At 40.2% G+C, this 15,885-nt stretch overlaps 1 protein-coding gene and 1 pseudogene across 1 annotated transcript; one reads left to right on the forward strand and one right to left on the reverse strand.

The window, feature by feature from the left end:
- Positions 1–6,564: 6,564 nt before the first annotated feature.
- Positions 6,565–8,545, reverse strand: LOC120729222 (annotated as a pseudogene).
- Positions 8,546–12,740: 4,195 nt separating this feature from the next.
- LOC120729223 (CD209 antigen-like) lies at positions 12,741–15,872 on the forward strand. The gene is made up of 6 exons (XM_040024766.1): positions 12,741–13,163; positions 13,818–13,919; positions 13,999–14,310; positions 15,187–15,323; positions 15,447–15,547; positions 15,702–15,872. The coding sequence occupies exons 1-6, from the start codon at positions 13,019–13,021 to the stop codon at positions 15,841–15,843; spliced, it is 939 nt and encodes a 312-aa protein (XP_039880700.1). The 5' UTR covers positions 12,741–13,018; the 3' UTR covers positions 15,844–15,872.
- The last annotated feature ends 13 nt before the right edge of the window (positions 15,873–15,885 follow it).

Consider the following 15,885-nt stretch of genomic DNA (forward strand, 5'->3'; position numbering starts at 1 on the left):
CCATTTTTTGACGTTCGGTAACAGATGCCTGTTGCCACCGAGGTGTTACTGCTCAAAGACCAAATCCTCCTCTGCCCTGTTGGACGTGACCCAACACGTCACGATACTGATAACGAAAGCAGCTGTTCTGATATTCTACTTATCTATGTGATGTACTTGTGTATGTTTTATCTTTTACAGCAATATTTTACCTCTACATTTGAAGCTAACACTTTGATAAAATGATCTTTTTATCATAATTGTGAAATATTGTACTGGAATCTTCTGTGACCTCCTGGATAGGGTTCTCTATTTGTGGGAAATGTCTCTCACCGCAGTTTGAGGGTGTCCCGAAGCCTTTGAAATTGTTTTGTAGCCCTTTTCCAGACTGACAGGGATCAATGACTTTGTTTCTCATCTGTTCTTGAGTTTCTTTAGATTGTGGCATGACACAGTTCATACTAGTACTTTAACCTGAATAGACAAGAAACAACCTTTTGAGGTTTAACTGACTTCTCAGCTACAACTGAGATAATTCATGATGTCTCAGCTTTTCTTTAATTCTATATTTAGGATAAATGTGGAAATGTTAATACAGCAGTTTCAGTTCACGGTGGGTTATGCTAGAAATGACTGATCCTTCAAAGTAATAAGTGGACAAAAGTTCACAAACGTTATTGTAATGCAAGCTCAATTTAATTATTTGGTAAACTGCAGTTTTGTGGGGCAATCATGGTAACCAGTTTGACCGAGGAATGCAGCTCAGATTTTGGGAAGTACCCCTCATATTTCTTTAAAACTGGAAAGAGGTCATTATTCAGCATATGTAGCTAATCTAAAGCATAATTAAAAAACTGCAAAGCAAAGAAAAATGTGTTGCACTCACAGCTGTCCCAGTGAGTGGTGAGTTCATTGCACTTTTGCACCAAGAGAAAATGTCTCTCCTGTTTGTTTATTTATTTGACTCAACAATATGTCAGATATTTTTCCACTTTTACAACTGTGGCTTTACTTGAAAGCTTTTTCAGTGGGAGTGGGATAGCAAAGATAGCAAATTTGCCATCCACCCTTGGCAAATTTGCACCCTGCGCATTGTGATATAACCCTTTAAAGTTCACCCAAAAAGCATTTGTTCAACTTTTCTCCTTTGAGTACTGAGAAAGAAGATGACCATCCAGTGAACTAATACTTGCACCTGTTATGCATCACAGTTATTAAAGCAGTGGAATCTGATATTGAAACTACGATATCTGCTCATGATGTTTGCCAGGAAGAAAAAATGCATGATTTTAGATTTGGTTTATTAATTCACTTTAAAAAAAATCATTAAATGTGTTCTTTTTCTGCCTTAAAAAGTGTGGGGGAGTTAAAAAATGAAAAATGCTGGATAGTTTTTGTTTCTTACAGTATGAAGGTTAAAACTGTCGTACAAACAACAAACAAATCCTCTGATTTTGAAAAGGTCCAGTGGCAACCTCAGATTTGACTGATTTTACAGGGAGCGGCACAATGCTGTTCAAGTAACTTGCCTAAAAACTTTCATTTGTCACAATTTAGCTTTTGAACCAATGAATAAGTGTAAAATAGAAAGGTATTCTAAGAGCATGTTCACATGGTTGTCTCCTAGTTTTTCATGACAGTGACAGTAAATATCTACTGTACCACTTTATTTTTATAAAGCCTTACTCTACTCTCAGATTTATTCGTTTTATATTCTACTGTCTAAAGCAAAAGAACATTTACTGTTACAATAACAGTAAATGTATGAAGAGATAAATATGTTTAAATTTTTTGGACTTTGGATATTTTTGACAAATATCGATTCTACCTCCAAATTCAAAATTTGTAAAGAATCAATTAATTATTTTTTAAAAGCTTTTTGGGTTGTGTTGGGTTCTGCTCAGAGGAATGCAGCTTTCTCCAAAAGGTTTGAGCTGCACTTTATTAAAAGTGCTTGTATTTGAGCTGCTCGTTTGTTAGAATAGCAATCAGTTTTAATTTCTAATTCATTTTGTTGTTTTTCAATTGTAATGGTATTCATCATTGAACAAGAAAAAAATAATCCACCCTGTCTAAAAGAAAGTGTCAAAACCTGGGTGTTAAAGAAGTGATGTAATGAGTCGCCCTCTTGTGGTGGGTTTGATTTGTGATTAGATGTTTAATGTCAGGAAGATGGGTGCATGATCACTATGAGCAGATTGTTGCATTTACTTACTTGCTGTGAGATAAAATTACTGAGGAAAAGTTCTGAAGGAAAGAGGACAAGTAAGTGTCTTCTCTGGAAGAGGAATTTCTCACCTTATCCATAATTAATTTTTTTTTTATTATGTTTGCAAATATTATGTCTCCAGATTCTTGAACTACTGAATGAGTTTGAATGGTGAGCTAACGATAATTAGAGTCTCTAACTCTAGTCTAACTCTAAACTCTGCTGAATGGCACTGTGATAAAAATTATGGATGAAAGATGGGAGTTTTTGAGAATGTGGATAGTTTAATTTTAGAATAGAGACTTTCATTTATAAACATTGGCAATCCGCCTTGTTTACCACTAAATGGTTGAGAGCAGGGGCGATTTTAGCCCATTTTGGGGGGTGCTTCAGCAACCCCAAAATGAATCAAAGCACCCCCAAAGATTTCTTACTTTTTTTGACAATATTTGCTGTTTGTGGGACACACTACTAAAAATATAAAAAGCATACAGTACTTAATTGAGATGGAACATTTTAACAACAAAAGTATAGATAACCCCTCCCAAAATGGTTTGTTCCAGCTCGCCTCTCCCCTGCTCTGGCTCTAGCGCCGTTGCTGCCAGAGCGATGGTGGCTGAGACGCAGCTGAGCGGAGGTGTAAGTGCCTGGCTTAAAACAGGACATATTAGCTGCATTTAACCTTCAGTTGCTCTTTATATAGTTAGGTAGGAGTCTTTTTAGCTGAAAAACATTACACCCAGGTAACCTGCTGTGTTGAAAACTATGTACTATGTTTGCTACCCTACAATCTGTCCTGCTCTGTAGTAAAATCAGCGATATTTGACCGTTCTGTTGCTCCCATTGAAATTTATACAGCCTATTTAAAATCTAAAACAACATTGTCCGTAGCCTGCTGTTGTTACCACTGTCCTGTTTGAAATCTAATGAGAGAAACTGGTTATTTTGTTCATATGTGCATGTGCCGATATTGATCCCAAGGTACTAACTAGCTAACTGACTGGATGCCCATTAACCTTATAACTCCTGTTGTTGTTGTTGTTGTGTGTGTGTGTGTGTGTGTGTGTGTGTGTGTGTGTGTGTGTACAGAGAGACAGCCAGGTTCATAATGGATATGAGGAGGTTTTTTCAAAAAAAGGAGCCACATTCAGTTAGTGTAAGATCAAATGATCCATCAATAAAGGATAATGTTGGATCAGTGTTTCAATATTTATATCTTTTATTAGATGTGCATGTGGTTTGGTTATTTGCCTTTTGGTTGAAAGTACACTGAGAGAGGACTTTTTTATTAGTGATCTTAATAGTTTTTTTTGTTTTTTTTTAATCTAATTGAATACAATCTATTTGTGTATGATTGTCAGTCCAAAGAAAGAGAGAGGAAAGAGGGGAACATGAGGAGAAAGTACAAGGTCAGGACGGACCAGGTAAGAAAACAGGCAGGGAGTACTAACAGGCAAAACAGAAACTGTTAAACTGGCAAAGAAAAAAAACAAAACTAATTTTACTCGTGCAATCTGGAAGTTGTGTTCTCCCTATATTAAAGCTGCTATACAGAATCTGCTAAACAAACTGGGTTGTCAGCCCTGGCACTGCATTACCATTAGGGATGGGTACCGGTGTCCGGTGCCATGATGGCACCGGTTCTGACATAAACGGTAGACCGAAAAGCAGCGCACATTTCGGTGCTTTATTTCGGTGCTTTTTTTTCCTGAGCTGTGATACACTTCTAGCCAATCATTTTACGTTTCCGAGGATAGTAGGCGGGTCCAGGTACGTACATTCTTTTAGAGCAGAGCTACAGATTAAAAATGACCAAGGCGAAGCGGTCAAAAGTCTGGCTGTACTTCACAGCAAAAGATGCAAACTCAGCAGCCTGCAACAAGTGCTTTAAGGTGATACTGTGCAAAGGAGGTAACACCTCGAATCCGATGAAACACCTGGCGGCGCATAGCGTTTTTTTTTTAAAAGCCAAGAAATGCGCCGTATGATAGCTTGCTGCAAGACCTCACACCGAGCGCATCTACTGCGGGTGGGTTGCCTGTTATGCAACATCCCCCAAAAACACGAAGAGGAGAGTCCTGGCCCCTAGCCCTGCCAGTGTAGCAGAAATGATGAGGATGATGATGATGCAGCAGCAGCCGTTCTTCTCTGCGTGAGTAGCTTAATGTTGTTCGTGTGTAATTTACGTTGAGTAGGCTAACCACATTATTAAATTAATGCATGTAAGGTGAACTAGCAAACATCATCATTGCTACATGCGGCTGTCTTCTTGTTTGATGGCAGATACTCCCTTCACCCTGGCCAAAAAGGCTAAAATGACCAAAGAAAAAGAGGGAAACGGCTAAACATGAGAGGTTTTAGAGCAAAGTTTGTGTTTTTTCCATTGTTTAAGCACTGCTTCCAGCCAAGAGTGATACCATATATGCCCTATAGCTGCAGAAAAGGCTAACATTGTTATCTTTTTACAAAAACCAGCTGAACACGAGAGGTTTTTGGACCAATTTTGTGTTCTCCATTCTTTGAGCACCGGCACCGTTTCAAAAGTACCGATTTGGCACCGGTATCGGATAAAACCTAAACGATACCCATCCCTAATTACCATATTGAGCTTCAGTCAGAGGAAGTCACGGTTGCCAAAAACTTTTTGCATCTCAAGAGTGAGGCTGGTGCCATTCCAGATATGTTAACATTGTACAATCTTCTGGATAATCAGATCTTCCCCACACTGAAAACTGTTATTCAGGTTGCCCTAACAAACCCAGTTAGCAGCTGTAGCTGTGAAAGGTCTTTTAGTGTCTTGAGTTAGCTCCATACCTGGCTGAGAAGGACCATGGGTCAAAGCAGACTCCAGCACCTGGCTGTGATGTCAGTTGAGAAAGAGATGCTTGAGAGACTTGACCATCAAAATGTGATAGACAGATTTGCCAACCTCAAGGTGAGGCGACATAGGATAAAAGAAAAGAAAAAATCTGCAGAGCCATAGTAGTATCTGCAGTAAACATCTTTTCATACATTGTATACATTGTACCATAGGCCAAGGCATCTCCATTTTTTTAATTTATTAATAGTATTTTGTACATTTCAAGGACTCTTCTATTTTTGGATTGTATTTTTTATATATCTGTATTGTATTATACATACACATTAAAAGTGAATCTCTGTCCAAAAAATGCACTCAGTTTACTTTTTACTCACTATGAGCATCATTCATTATTCTCCCCCAGTAATTAAGGTTAGGATATGTATTTTTCTTTTTAAAATTCCAATCCATTCTTCTTTGGCAGTAGTAGTCTTTAGCAGCGTTTAAACAACCTTTATCAGATTTGATGGTTTTGTTACAGACTTTTCAAAAAAGTGTTTTGCTTTTCTTTCACAAATGTGGGGATTAAATTGTGTTAAAATGTACAAAACAGTGATGTCATGTTTTGTGACGAGGACCCAGGAACAGAGAGACTTGATTATATAAATAAATCATAAGATTTAAGAATCTTATGATTTAATAAAGAAATTTGCAGACTTTCACAGAGATGGTAAAATTATGATGACTGATAATGGAGATGAAGACAACAGACGATGAGGACAGGGAGGAACAGGGGTTTAAATGCACCAAGGAGACAGTCAGAGGGAACTCGGGACAACTGGAGACATTTAAGGATGCAGGGACTGACAGAGACAGGGAACTTTACTCGTCTCATCGTGACGAGTAAAGTTTATCTTGCCTGGATTGGCAGCTCTCTGGGTGCTCAGCACCCCAAAGCTCTGATTCTAGAAGCGCCCCTGGTTGAGAGAATATTTTGTCATACTTGCAGATCTTTTGCTTTTTGTGGATTTGTGATGCAAACACAATTTATTTATCCTTTATGAGTGAATAACATCATCACAGGCATGACCAAAAGAAAAAAACAAGGAAAAAACATTCTCAATTGTCTACAGTCTTTTGTCATTTTAAATTTGCCTTTTTGTATTTGATTTTTCTACATTTATTTGAAATATATCAGTTCAGGAGCGAATGTTCAGAATTTAGACTTCAAATGCAGGAAATTTTATTAAAGCAATTTAGCAAGAGCAACGCAAAACCAAAAGCAAAAAATTCAAAAATCACAAAACCGTAATCAGCCTACTTCAGCTATACTGAGCTAGTTAAACTTCTCTGAGCTAATGCTGATTTTGTTCTTGTCTTTTGTGAGGAGAGGTTTGAAAAAGGATGAGCATGTCTGCATCCAAAGATGCACTTATCCCAGTGTTCCTAGTTGATGATAATTACTCAACAGGGAAGCAGCACATAATCCAGTTTTTCATTTATATATTGATAAAATGTATTCTTCTATTTATCTTTTATTAAAGAACAAAAATGTTTTGTAATTATAAAAAAATTAAAAGACTATTTTGCCTCAGTCAAAATCAGCATCACTCAGACTTTAAGCTCAATTTAAGATGAATATGACATAAAAACACAAAGAAATCAATCAGAATCAGAAAAGAAAAGGAGACCAAATCAATCAGTGTCACCAACGAATGTGTTCTTAACACAGACTGCTACATATAAAATCATTTTTCTACTCAATGTGATTAATGGGAGTGATGAGGAGAGGTGCAGAGTTTTTGCCATTGTCGTTATTACAGGGATTGAAGTATGGGTAGAGTTTCTCAGTGAAGGAGCAGCCAGTAAAGGAGTAGATAAGAGCTGCTGCATCTATATCATAAAAGGAAACCACACCCTTCTCATAATCTACAAACACTCCCACCTTCTCAGGACCAGACGGACGACAGAGACAGACATCATGATCATCGAGAGCTTTGTACTCATTTCCATTTCTCAGCACTACAGTCCAGAATCCATCCTCGGGACTAAGAGTCATTATTTTCTTCCTGTCGATCGACTCTCTGGCCACTCCCAATTCCCAGTCAGTCTTTCTTTTAACTTGAGCCTCATAGTAAAATCTGCCTGAAGAGAAACTCTGCTTTCCTAAAGCACAAACACAGTAAGAAAATCTCTCTGGGTTGTCTGGAAGATTGTGCTTTTCATCTCCATGATTCACTTGTTTTCCATCATCAGACAAGATGAGCTCAGGATGTGCTGTATCAGCATCAAGACTCACATCCACAGCATACTGCTGGACCCTCCTCAGCTCAGCCTCAAACAGCTTCTTCATTTCTATCCTCAGTGTCTCCTCCAGCTGAGCCACAGCTCTCATCACAGTCCCCTCATACGTTGGTGGAAGGACAATGACCTCAGTCCAGTCCTTGGCAGGTGGAACAGCTTTCAGAGATGAGAAGCTTTGAACAAAGTGGAGGTGGTCTTCAGAGCATATTAGATTCTTCACCCCAGAGCTCCTCTTCTTCAGCTCTGAGATTTCCTGTTCCAGCTCTTTGCAGAGATCTTCTGCCTGTTTCTCTGTTGTTTCCTGTTTGTCTTCTATCTCCTTTATGACCTTCTTCAGGCCTTTCTCAATAAACTCCTCCGGAACAGTGAAGATCTGAACACCTTCTGTTTTCTGTTTGTCTGCAGCATCTTTACTCATCTTCACTGACTCATTGATCTCCTGAATCTTCTGTTATCTGTTCTCGATCATTTCCTGAATTTGATCATCCATTTTCCTCAGCTCTGTCTTCTTTTCTTCAGATTCTTCTCTCAGAGGTACAAACTCATGAGTCTTGTGGTCTAAAACAGAGCAGAGCGTGCAAACACTTGTCTGATCGGTCTTACAGAACAGCTCCAGATGTTTATTGTGCTTCATACACATCCTGCCTTCCAGGTTCTCCACAGGCTCAATCAGCTGATGTCTTTTCAGACCTTTGATTGTCAGATGAGGTTCTAGGTGCGTCTCACAGTAGGAGGTCAGACACACCAGGCAGGACTTCAGGGCCCTCAGTCTGGTTCCAGTGCAGATGTCACAGGGAACTTCTCCTGGTTTGGCAGCTTGTTGCTCTGAGCTGCTCCTCCTGGCTTTCTGTTGAGTTTCATCTCTGAACTGAGCAACTACCTCAGAGAACAAAGTGTTAACCTTCAACAGAGGTCTACAGTAGAAAGCCTCTTTGCACATGGGGCACTGACAAGGAGCATTTCTATCCCAGTGCTGAGTGATACACTTCTTACAGAAGTTGTGTCCACATGGTGTGGTGACTGGATCAGCGAACACATCCAGACAGATGGAGCACAGAAACTGATCTTCAGATCGCAGATTACTGGCAGCAAACATATCTGCACTCTGGGAACAAAAGTCAAAGCATGATGAGTTAAAGTCTAACGATTTTCTGTGAGTGGTTTAGAACTGTCGAAGTGGGATCATGACAGCAATTTCAGATGAGACAAAGAACTTGAAAAAATCTTCAAGGTATAACTATCTTCTGTTGCATGGAGTCCAAAAATCACAGAATCACATCAAATAATTCACGAGTAGAGTAATCCACTGAGAGGCATCACCTACACACTCACTTTATGTTTCTACATGTAGAGCTTACTCAGTAAGTGCTGCCGTTCACTACAATCTCCTGACTGGAGGACTCACCCCGAGCTAGTTTTAGGAGTTTTAGAACTGTGTTATATCAATCAGGTCTACGAAGTTAATCCCAGGACTTTATGTTTGTTTACAAGTTTAAATAAATTTCTCATGTTATCCTGCACTGTTTCAGATGAGAGTGTGACTATGTTTGGTTTCATAACCACTTCTTTAATTCTAGTCATAGTTTAGTCCATGGAAAATCATTCATCATCTCTCTTCAGCCGTTCCAACCACCAAATACCTGCAGAGGGTCAGGCAAGTCCTGAGGAGTCAGCTGAACGGTAAGAACAAGATCCGGGCTATCAACACCTACGCCCTGCCCGTGATCAGGTACCCTTCTGGGGTAATAGGCTGGCCAAAGGAGGAGATAGAAGCCACTGACATCACAAGTCAAGACAAGAAAGCTCCTTACCATGCATGGAGGGTTTCACTCCAAGTCCAGCACCCTGAGGCTGTACGCTAAGCGGAAGGAAGGGGGCCAGGGACTGGGGAGTGTCAGCACCACAGTCCAGGATGAGACAACGAACATCCACGAGTACATCACGAAGATGGCCCCAACTGACAGAGTGCTCAGACAAACATGAGAAGACAGCCGCAGTGATCGATGTAGCGGTTCCGAATGACAGCAACATCAGGAAGAAGGAACACGAGAAGCTCGAGAAATACCAAGGGCTCAGAGAAGAGCTCGAGAAGATGTGGAGGGTGAAGGTGACAGTGGTCCCAGTGGTAATCGGAGCACTATCGGAGTGACTTCCAAGCTAGGCGAGTGGCTCCAGCAGATCCCGGGAACAACAGCGGAGATCTCTGTCCAGAAGAGCGCAGTCCTGGGAACAGCTAAGATACTGCGCAGGACCCTCAAGCTCCCAGGCCGAGGACCCGAGCTTGAAGGATAGACTGCCAGCAGGGGCAAGCGGGAGAGGAAGTGTATATATAGACGAAAAGTGTTCTTACCGTGCCAGCATGTGTGCAAATGAACTCCCATGCAGTGGTCATTTCTACTGTTCTACTTCTCTGTGAAGGTTCTCAGTCATCCAGGTCATCGTAGTCAAAGGAGCTTGCAAAGAAAAGCGTCTGGACTTCTTTAAGTTGCTTGAAGACCTTTCACCTCTCATCCGAGAAGCTTCTTCAGTTCTAAGGTCAAATGGTGGGGAGTCACAGATTTAAACCTAGTGGGAGTATCCCCCCACAGAGGGACAAAAGGACCCCCTGATGATCCTCTAATCGCCTGAGCCAAGGTGTGAAACTGGGTGTGGGTCCCAATCAGCCAGGGTTTCGGGTGAGCTCATTGTGAAACCTGGCCCCAGCTTATCATGCGAATTCCTGAGGTCAGATGGCCCAGGATGTGAGTGGGCGTTAAGGCGTCTGGGGAGGGAACTCAAAACTGGATTATAGATGGCAGACAGTTGGTGTCGTAAACCACTTCCTCTGTTCAAAGATGGTCGCTCACAGTGGACATAGATGGCTTCTTTCACTCCTCTTTCAAACCATCTTGTCACGGGGCCGAGTGGCCTGTACTGAACAAGACTCAGGTGCAGAAACCCAGAGCAGAGACAGCAGATGATGTAACAATTTATTAGGCTTAAGTGCAAAAAAGAAAACGTAGCAAAGACAAAAAAACAATAAGACGTGGAGTTTGACGAGGCGTGGCCTGGGGAACGTGGCTAGGGCGAGGGAATGAGGCCTGAGATGCGGAGTGGAGCTGAGCAGGGAACAGTCACACTGAAGAGAGAAGATAGAGGAGTTAGGGAGGTAGTGGAGGCAGCTCTGAAGTGGCCAGTTGTAAGAGCAGCAATTCTTACTTGCAGTAGGGGACATGGAGTGTTGAGAGGGGGGTGATGAGAATCCAGGAGAGGTTGAGTGGCGTGGAAAGGCTGGCCTGAGATCCGGGGCTTCAGATGGAGTGTGATGGAGGGCAGGCAGGTGAGGCACAGAGAGATTTTCAGTAGTGATGTGACGTTCTGTATCGAGGCTTCGAAGCTTGTGTCGAGTAATGGAGGGGGCGTTTCCGCGATGCGCGTATCAAGGCTTGCTTCATTTATGGGAGGAGCTGAAAATGATGACGTCCGAAGCATCGCTGCCCGGCTGTACCACGTGACTGGTTCATGAAGTGGTTCGAACTTTGCCGCGAGATATTACAGCGATATAAACCCCTCAGACTTCATTCAAAAATGTGGGTGTTTGATGGAGAGTTGCGGTTAGTGAGAGTTTGGAGACAGTTTGGAGACAGTTTGGAGGTTTATGAGAGTGAGGAGAGAAAGTCAGGAGAGAATGGAGCCAGCTAAGAAGAGGAGGATGTCCTCCCCTGTGTGGGAACATTTTGATTTTATTCCTCCCAACAAGGTATGTAAATTTCTACAGAAGATGTATTTTCATAATACTGATGGTGCAATACAATTAATGTTAAGCGGCTTTACTTTTGTACAAGGTGAAGTGTTTGCTATGTGCCAGGGAGCTGGGATATAACAACAACACCTCATCCATGCTTAGGCACTACAGAGCTTTGCATGAGAATAAGGGGAACACCGATTGTGGAGCAAGACCAGGTGAGCCATCAAATGCCATGATAATATAGCATGCAGTAATGTTACTAAATGATATAACAATATTATACAACTGTAATAAGTTACGTGTGTGATATTTATATCTGTGCTTTGTCTTTATTGTCTTTCCTCAGGAGAACAATCTCCAATAGATGAAGACCTGGTTAGCATGGTGATTGAGGACTCCCAGCCATTTAGCATTGTGGAGGACAAAGGATTTAAAAGATTTGTTAAATCATTAAATCCTAGCTATGTTCTCCCCACTAAAAAGGTCATAAAAGCAGTGAAAATTTAGTTTTTACAGAATAAAATGTGAACAGGCAGGACTGAGGCTCAAAGCCTCAGTGTGTAGCTGTCCATACCTCAAGGTTACAAAAGCACAACCACTGTCCACACCCCAACCACACCTCACCTCACAGTAAATGATCATTTCCATTTTAAGCATTTCCAAATGATCATTTTCCATACTGGCAGTATAAATATACACAGTATACTGCCATCACTACAATATAGATGTTTTACACACTCCTTTTGTTGTTGACATTTACAGGCTGTGTGCAAAAAGGCCACACTCTTCAAATTCATGCCAACTAATATTTTTACGTCCAGTAGATGTCCTATTAGAGCAAATGAAGCTTCAAGAAGCTTTGCGCTGGGGTGAACCAATTGGATGAAAAGCTTCAGTGCTTCATGAAGCTTCATCTGCCCATCACTAATTTTCAGAATGATTGCTTGGTATCCAGAGTCCGGAGGTGGAGCGTGAGCCAAGGTGAATACAGCAACTGCAGCACAAGAGAGTCGTGTTAATAAGATAGATCACAGCAAGAACTTGAAGTATAAGGCCTGTTACCAACATGTGTTGATGACGAACTGGCAGTGAATGAACATCAACGTGTGGTTTAAATCCCTCTGGCTTGATTGCCTGCAATAGGCTCCAGGTGTGCAGGAGCTGGAGTTGGCCCTGCCCAGGGGCAGATCCCAGGTCAGTTCAGGAGCCTTATGGAAATTCCAGCCACCCACCGCAGACCATGACACATCTGTCCTCTCTGTCCAAAATGTGAAAATTGGCATCCTCAAAAGAGTGTCCTTTATCCTTAAGATGCAGATGGACTGCTGAGTCTTGTCCTGTGGAGGTGGCTCTTCTATGTTGTGCCATGCGCTTGTGAAGTGGCTGTTTGGTCTCTCCAATGTAGAGGTCTGGGCATTCCTCGCTGCACTGTACTGTTAAGTCTGTGTTTTGGAGTTTTGTCTTTCGGGTGAACCAGTTTTTGTCTGAGCGTGTTGCTGGGTCTGAAATGCACTGGGATGTCATGCTTGGAGAAAACTCTCCTGAGTTTTTCTGATACACCGGCTACATAGGGGATGACAATGTTGTTGCGTCTCCCCACCATTTGACCTTAGAACTGAAGAAGCTTCTCGGATGAGAGGTGAAAAGTCTTCAAGCAACTTAAAGAAGTCCAGACGCTTTTCTTTGCAAGCTCCTTTGACTACTGTTTTTGTACTCCAAGTATGACATACAGTAATTGGTTTCAGTTGGATTAGGGCTGTAGTGAGTGTTGTCTGTGTATTCAAAGGCAAAGACAGATGCAGTCATAACCCAACAACAGTCCTGAGGTGTGCCAGGATTCAGGGAAATGAAAGCAGCATTTCATTCCTCTAGCTCTCAGTTTCCTGTTAAATAAAGAATTGCTTGTGCCAGTGGATTTTTACACAGTTCACACGCTCACAAAATGCTGATCGCCTCAGATACATAAGGACCCAACTGAGCCAGCAATACCAGTAAAATCATGGATCAAGCCTATAAGGGCATGGAAGAAATATCAGGCAGCAACATAAAGTTGAGAAGGCTGGTAGAAACTTCAGAAGACAATTATATCGATGATGAAGTGAGTCAAACTGTGCAATGTGAAACGACTGGACTTGGACTCCCAGGTAATAAACAAAAACAAGTAAACATATTAGATTTAGATACTACATTGATATGTGATGATGAATTATTGTGCAGAAATAAAACAAAAAGTAAAACTAATACCGGGTAGATGTAGGGTCCGGTTTGCTGCAAAGTTACTGTAGTTTTGGATGTTTTGTTTTTAATTTTAAAGATTTATATTTTAAGGTATTTTTTTAATCTGTATTTGATTGTGCTGAAATGACTAGTTGACAGGTGACCCTTGGCCCATAATTTTGATTAAATTGTAATTTTTGTTTTTAATTCAGGACAGGCTCAAACACATTCAGCGTGTGTTTATTTCAGTTCAGTTTTAATAGTTTAATAAACCAAAAATCTTTGGTTTTTATTAGTTTCAGTGTTAGTTTTAATTTATACTGTGGTGTGTTGTTGTCGGATTCTAAGTTCAAATGAGAAAATCATACAATAAAATACTGTGCGACAATCACAATATTTGTGTCACAGCCATAATCACACAGAAACAAGTTTGCTTCTTTGTGGTCAGATGTTGAGTTCAAGAGCAGAAGTTCACATATTACTTTGTAGAGAAAATAGTATTTTATGTTATGATAAACTATATGAGGATATAAATATTCTTCACCTTTAGCATTGTAACAAATATAAACTTCTACCTGCAGAGTCTGAATTTGTAAAGAAGAGTTACTGCAGAGCTGCTGTGATTCTTCTGGGTCTGCTGTGTCTTTTCCTCCTGATTGGATTCATAACTGTGGTTTTTCTCTGTGAGTACAAGAAATATGTAATTAGCATGCTAAAAACCTCACAGGCAATGTTTTTATTTGATATTGGCATGTCCTACAGTCACCCAAGGCAAATCTCCTGGTGAAATGGACACAGTGTTGCTACACAGTCTTTACAACAACTTGACCAGCGAGAGAAACCAATTACTGACCAGTTACAACAACCTGACAACCGAACGAGAACAGTTACTGACCAGTTACAACAACTTGAAAACTGAAAAGGACCAATTGCTGACCAGTTACAACAACTTGAAAACTGAAAAGGACCAATTGCTGACCAGTTACAACAACAAAGTTAAAGAGAGAGACCAGCTCCAGACAAGATTTGAAGACATGACCAAAAATAGAGACAATCTTCAGAGAAAACTTCAAGGTAATTATTTGTTTCCATTTTATCTCGTACAGAAATGTTTGCCTCTACATTTGAAGTTAACACAAGTACATGACGGTGTTGTTGTTGTTTTTTTTCTCATTTGATGCATTATTGAATCACAGCGTTAACGATACTGGTTAAGACTTGAAAAGTGAAATTCAGTGTCCCTTCCATCATATTAACATCTGGACAGTTCCATACTATTAAAAAAGAAAGCCTCAGTAAAACCTAGAATTAAATGTAAATTAAGCTTAATGTGAATATATGAATATTTCATATGTTCTAAGTCTATTTAGATATAGCTCATACTGGTGCTTTAATCCATGTAGAGAAGGAAAAAAGATTCTCTTCAGTTTTATCTTCAACTTCAACCAGTATGTCTCAGCTGTTTTTTTATTTCCATATTTAGTTGTGAAAGACACCTAACCAATGACAGAAATTTTAATACTGCAGTTCACAGTGTGTGTTATGTTAGAAATTACTAAAGCACCATGAAGCCTTCTAACTGAGAAGTGGACTTTGGACAAAACCTCGAGTTTCTCCTTATTTTCAGTGGTCAGTAACAGTTGCTGACTCAAGCAAAATCCTTAGATAAAATATATATTTCCCACACACTCCTTCTGAATGCACAAAAATGAGGCATTACTTTTCATGTTCTTTTAAAACACAAAACCAAAAAAAAACTTTTTTATTTGATGTAAACTAGACATATTGTGCAACAATAGGACAGTGTTTTTTTTCTTTCATATGTTAAAGCTTTGTGAATTTGTACAACTGACACTTGTGTAATAAATATGTGAGGCTAATTATGAGATATTAGCCTTAAAGATAAGATCCTAACAAAGCCCAAATTATTATTCTGTTTTTCTTAAACAGATTGCCAAGGAAACTGGGTGGCCTTCAGTGATAGTTTGTACCAAGTGTCTTTGGAGAAGAAATCCTGGGAAGAAAGCAGACAAGACTGTCTTCAAAAAGGTGCACACCTGATGATTATCAACAGCCGAGAGAAACAGGTGTGTGTGTGCAAACATAAATTAATGTACTATGTTCAGAATAAAACACTGAATGAAATCAGAGAATGCACTGACACATCACTTTAAGTTCTGTATATTTACACTTACTTGTCTTTCAACTAGAATTTTGTGAACCAGTTCAAGAAGTCTTTGTGGATTGGACTGACTGACTCAGAGACAGACGGAAGATGGAAATGGGTGGATGGGACTCGCATGACCACAAGGTTGAAATAAAAATTAAATTCCTCTCTTGTCCATAAAGTCTTCTTATATCATCAAGTACATTAACTAACTTAATTTAATTCATATCTTGTTACTAAAAACAAAAGACTGACTGATCTGTTGAGTTTAACTCTTATAATTTTATCTGTATTTCAGCTACTGGAATAGTGGTGAACCAAATGGTGGCAGAACGGAAAACTGTGGACAGATAAAGGTTTACGACTCGCAAAACAGCTGGAATGATGAAACATGTTCCAATAAACACTTCTGGATATGTGAGAAGAGAGTTTCTCCATAACTTAACATCCATGCCCAACAAATAGTGCAGAAAACAGAGCCA

The sequence above is a fragment of the Simochromis diagramma genome, unplaced genomic scaffold (genome assembly GCF_900408965.1).
Source record: "Simochromis diagramma unplaced genomic scaffold, fSimDia1.1 OVJJ01000302.1, whole genome shotgun sequence".
Lineage (NCBI taxonomy): Eukaryota > Metazoa > Chordata > Actinopteri > Cichliformes > Cichlidae > Simochromis > Simochromis diagramma.